At 43.6% G+C, this 2,484-nt stretch overlaps 1 protein-coding gene across 1 annotated transcript; it reads right to left on the bottom strand.

The window, feature by feature from the left end:
• Nucleotides 1-433: 433 nt before the first annotated feature.
• On the bottom strand, nucleotides 434-2,478 carry LOC111668393 (nesprin-2-like). Its single transcript, XM_023424446.1, has 7 exons — nucleotides 2,362-2,478; nucleotides 1,980-2,117; nucleotides 1,672-1,857; nucleotides 1,389-1,502; nucleotides 1,020-1,172; nucleotides 812-928; nucleotides 434-598 (listed from the first exon to the last, which is right to left on the bottom strand). Exons 2-7 carry the CDS (start codon nucleotides 2,085-2,087, stop codon nucleotides 434-436), a joined length of 843 nt encoding a protein of 280 aa, XP_023280214.1. The 5' UTR covers nucleotides 2,088-2,117; nucleotides 2,362-2,478.
• Between the last annotated feature and the right edge of the window lie 6 nt (nucleotides 2,479-2,484).

The following is a 2,484-nucleotide window of genomic DNA, read 5'->3' as shown; positions in this document are numbered from 1 at the left end:
ACAATGTCATGCTCAATGTCCCAGTGCCTGCACTTTTAACAGTTTATACTCAACTCATGCTCAAAAATAATTTTCAATAGAAAAAATTAGAATTGAACATGCAGGGAAAACATACAACAACTCTGTAATATGTTACACTATTAGTTAATAACATATGTAAGAGTGGGTATGCATGCATGTTAGTCCAAACCACTCCAGACTTTGTTGTAATATACCATAAAGAAGCAACCAACAAACTTTCTTCTCCAAGATCCATCTTTGAAGACTACAGAGGGTGAGTATTTGATATTCAAAACTCAGGTTTTGGCATCCAGTGATGTTAATTTCATGGAAATGAGGAAACAGTGAAGATAAACGTGTTTTGTTGGCAAACCATGAGGATCTACTCGTGTGAAGGTGCAGTGTTAATTTCTTTAGTTATTTCTCTCCGTGCTCAAAGAGAGGAGAATGGCTTCCTTACCTGAGCACTGTCGAGTGTCAAGGACTGTCTCAGCTCAGGTGAGGACTGCTCCACGGTCAGCAGTGTGGCTCCAGATCTCTTCAGCACGTCCTCTTTGAAGTGGACAATTTTGATTTGGCCCTGTTCTGTGTCTTCCTTCTGAGAGCCAGGGAAAAGCACAGTTATGTTAAATTGATGATAACTTGACTTTGGGGCTGTACATAATCTTGGCAATACAGGATTTTAAATCAATCCCAAATGGATATTTCCCCTAAAATCTCCACATCTCCTACACCACTTCTGATCACTAAAATTAAACAGTCAGCTGATACCAAAGCACAAAACACAGTTAAAACAGTGACCCAGACTAACCTCAGCCCCATCTGAAGTGGATTTCGGGAGCTCAGACTGAAAGATAGTTTGCCCTGCTGACGGTGCTTTGGCTTGGATTGGAGTCGGAGGCTGCTGGATGAACACAGCAGGGACTTTCTACAAAAACAGTAAAGCCAAGGGTTCAGTGATCGACAAGTCTATACTTCTGGACTGACTGACTGACTGATTGATTAGTTGTTTAACAGACCTTCTCCAATTCCAGCAGCAGAGCCTGGAGATTGTCTACTACACTAAAGACAGTGAGAGTCTCGTCAGCTTTCTCTGGAAGACAAAGGCCTGGTTTACACTTCTGGATCTCCGCCACTGTTCTCCTCATGGTCTGGATCTTTTGTTCAACCTCCTGCAAAAAACATAAAAGGTGCATTCAGTATATTTTTGGCATAATGCAAACTTTCAATTTAGAAGTTTGAGCCATTAAAGAATGCACTGACTGACTGTGGCACTGACAATCACTGGAACAGTTCCACACATGATTTTAGTCTTTTCTCGTGCAGACAATCACGATGTGTTGATATAAAATACTGAAGAAAGAGATGCTTCCTCTTCCTCATCTCACCTTAAGACCTTCTTCTCTGGGGCTTGGGAAAGTCTCTGGAGACAATAATAAAGTCTTGATCTCAGCCACATCATTCTCCATCCGTCTGACCTCAGTCTCAATGGCCTCCACTTCCTAGAAATCAAGAAATCCCTCAATATATTTGGCCATTTACAAAACAGAGAAGTACAGGAGCAGAGGGGTGAGAGTCAGTGAAGAGAGATAAGCTAAAATAAATACAATAAATAATACCTGTTGAAGAGTTTAAACACAACTAAAAAAAGAAAAAAAATCAAGGACTCACAGCAGCAGCGTGCTCCAGCTGAGACAGAGGAGCAGTGAAGCTGTCTTGAACATCGGCCACTTGGCGATCAGCGTCAACCAGCTGTTGCTGGAGAGTTGTGACGTCGCAAACCTGCGACATTTCCTGCAGTACCGAGCTGAAGCCCTGTAGGGTGGTCCGGATCTGTGCTGAGTCATTCAACACCATCTGCAAGACAAGGGAGAGGAATATTTGTTCAAAAATGAGTTAACATTCAGTATAAATTCAGTAAAGAGTTGTATAAAGAAAGGGTCGTGTTGAAAGGACAGTGCAGCGTGCAGTTGACCAACCTGCAGAGCATGAACATGGCTGCTAAGACATTTAGCGGTGGTGTAGGCGCAGGGGGAAGCAAGCCACGACTGAGCTTCAGACATCCAGCTCTTAGAGCTGCTGATCATCTCCTGATGCTCCTGAAGCCACGTATGAATCTAAGCAGAAACACACAGACAACATTTAATCAAAAAACCAGACGTAATAAGTGAACACTGTGGCACAGCAACCAACCAGTGCGAGCTCTGACACAAACACATATAGACACAGTAACTTGGCTTAATCTGAAAACAGAACCTTCAGGCTGACAAATCTAGAGGCACAGCAGCTAACTCAGAAATCATTAGACGGGGAACAAACACTGTGAAACAGAGGGCAGATGGGAAGTGATGTCTTTCTGACCTTGCTGAGGAGGGTGGTCCTCTGCTCGGCCTGTTTGGCCAGTTGGGAGTGAAGCTGCTGGACCTCCACCAATCTCTCTGTGAGGCTCAGTGTCTCCTGGGGCTTCTCCAAATCCTGCATGTC

The sequence above is a fragment of the Seriola lalandi genome, unplaced genomic scaffold, assembly GCF_002814215.2.
Source record: "Seriola lalandi dorsalis isolate HSWRI2012SDOR001 ecotype SW California unplaced genomic scaffold, Sedor1 jcf7180002004046, whole genome shotgun sequence".
Lineage (NCBI taxonomy): Eukaryota > Metazoa > Chordata > Actinopteri > Carangiformes > Carangidae > Seriola > Seriola lalandi.
Note: the sequence above shows the minus strand (reverse complement) of the source record. Positions and strands in the feature narration are given on the sequence as shown.

Coding starts and splice junctions, on each gene's coding strand:
- LOC111668393 (XM_023424446.1), bottom strand. CDS start 2,087: ATGATCAGCAGCTCTAAGAGCTGGATGTCTGAAGCTCAGTCGTGGCTT. Junction 1,503..1,671: donor AGCTGGAGCACGCTGCTGCT/GTGAGTCCTTGA, acceptor CTTGATTTCTAG/GAAGTGGAGGCCATTGAGAC. Junction 599..811: donor CCACTTCAGATGGGGCTGAG/GTTAGTCTGGGT, acceptor CCTGGCTCTCAG/AAGGAAGACACAGAACAGGG.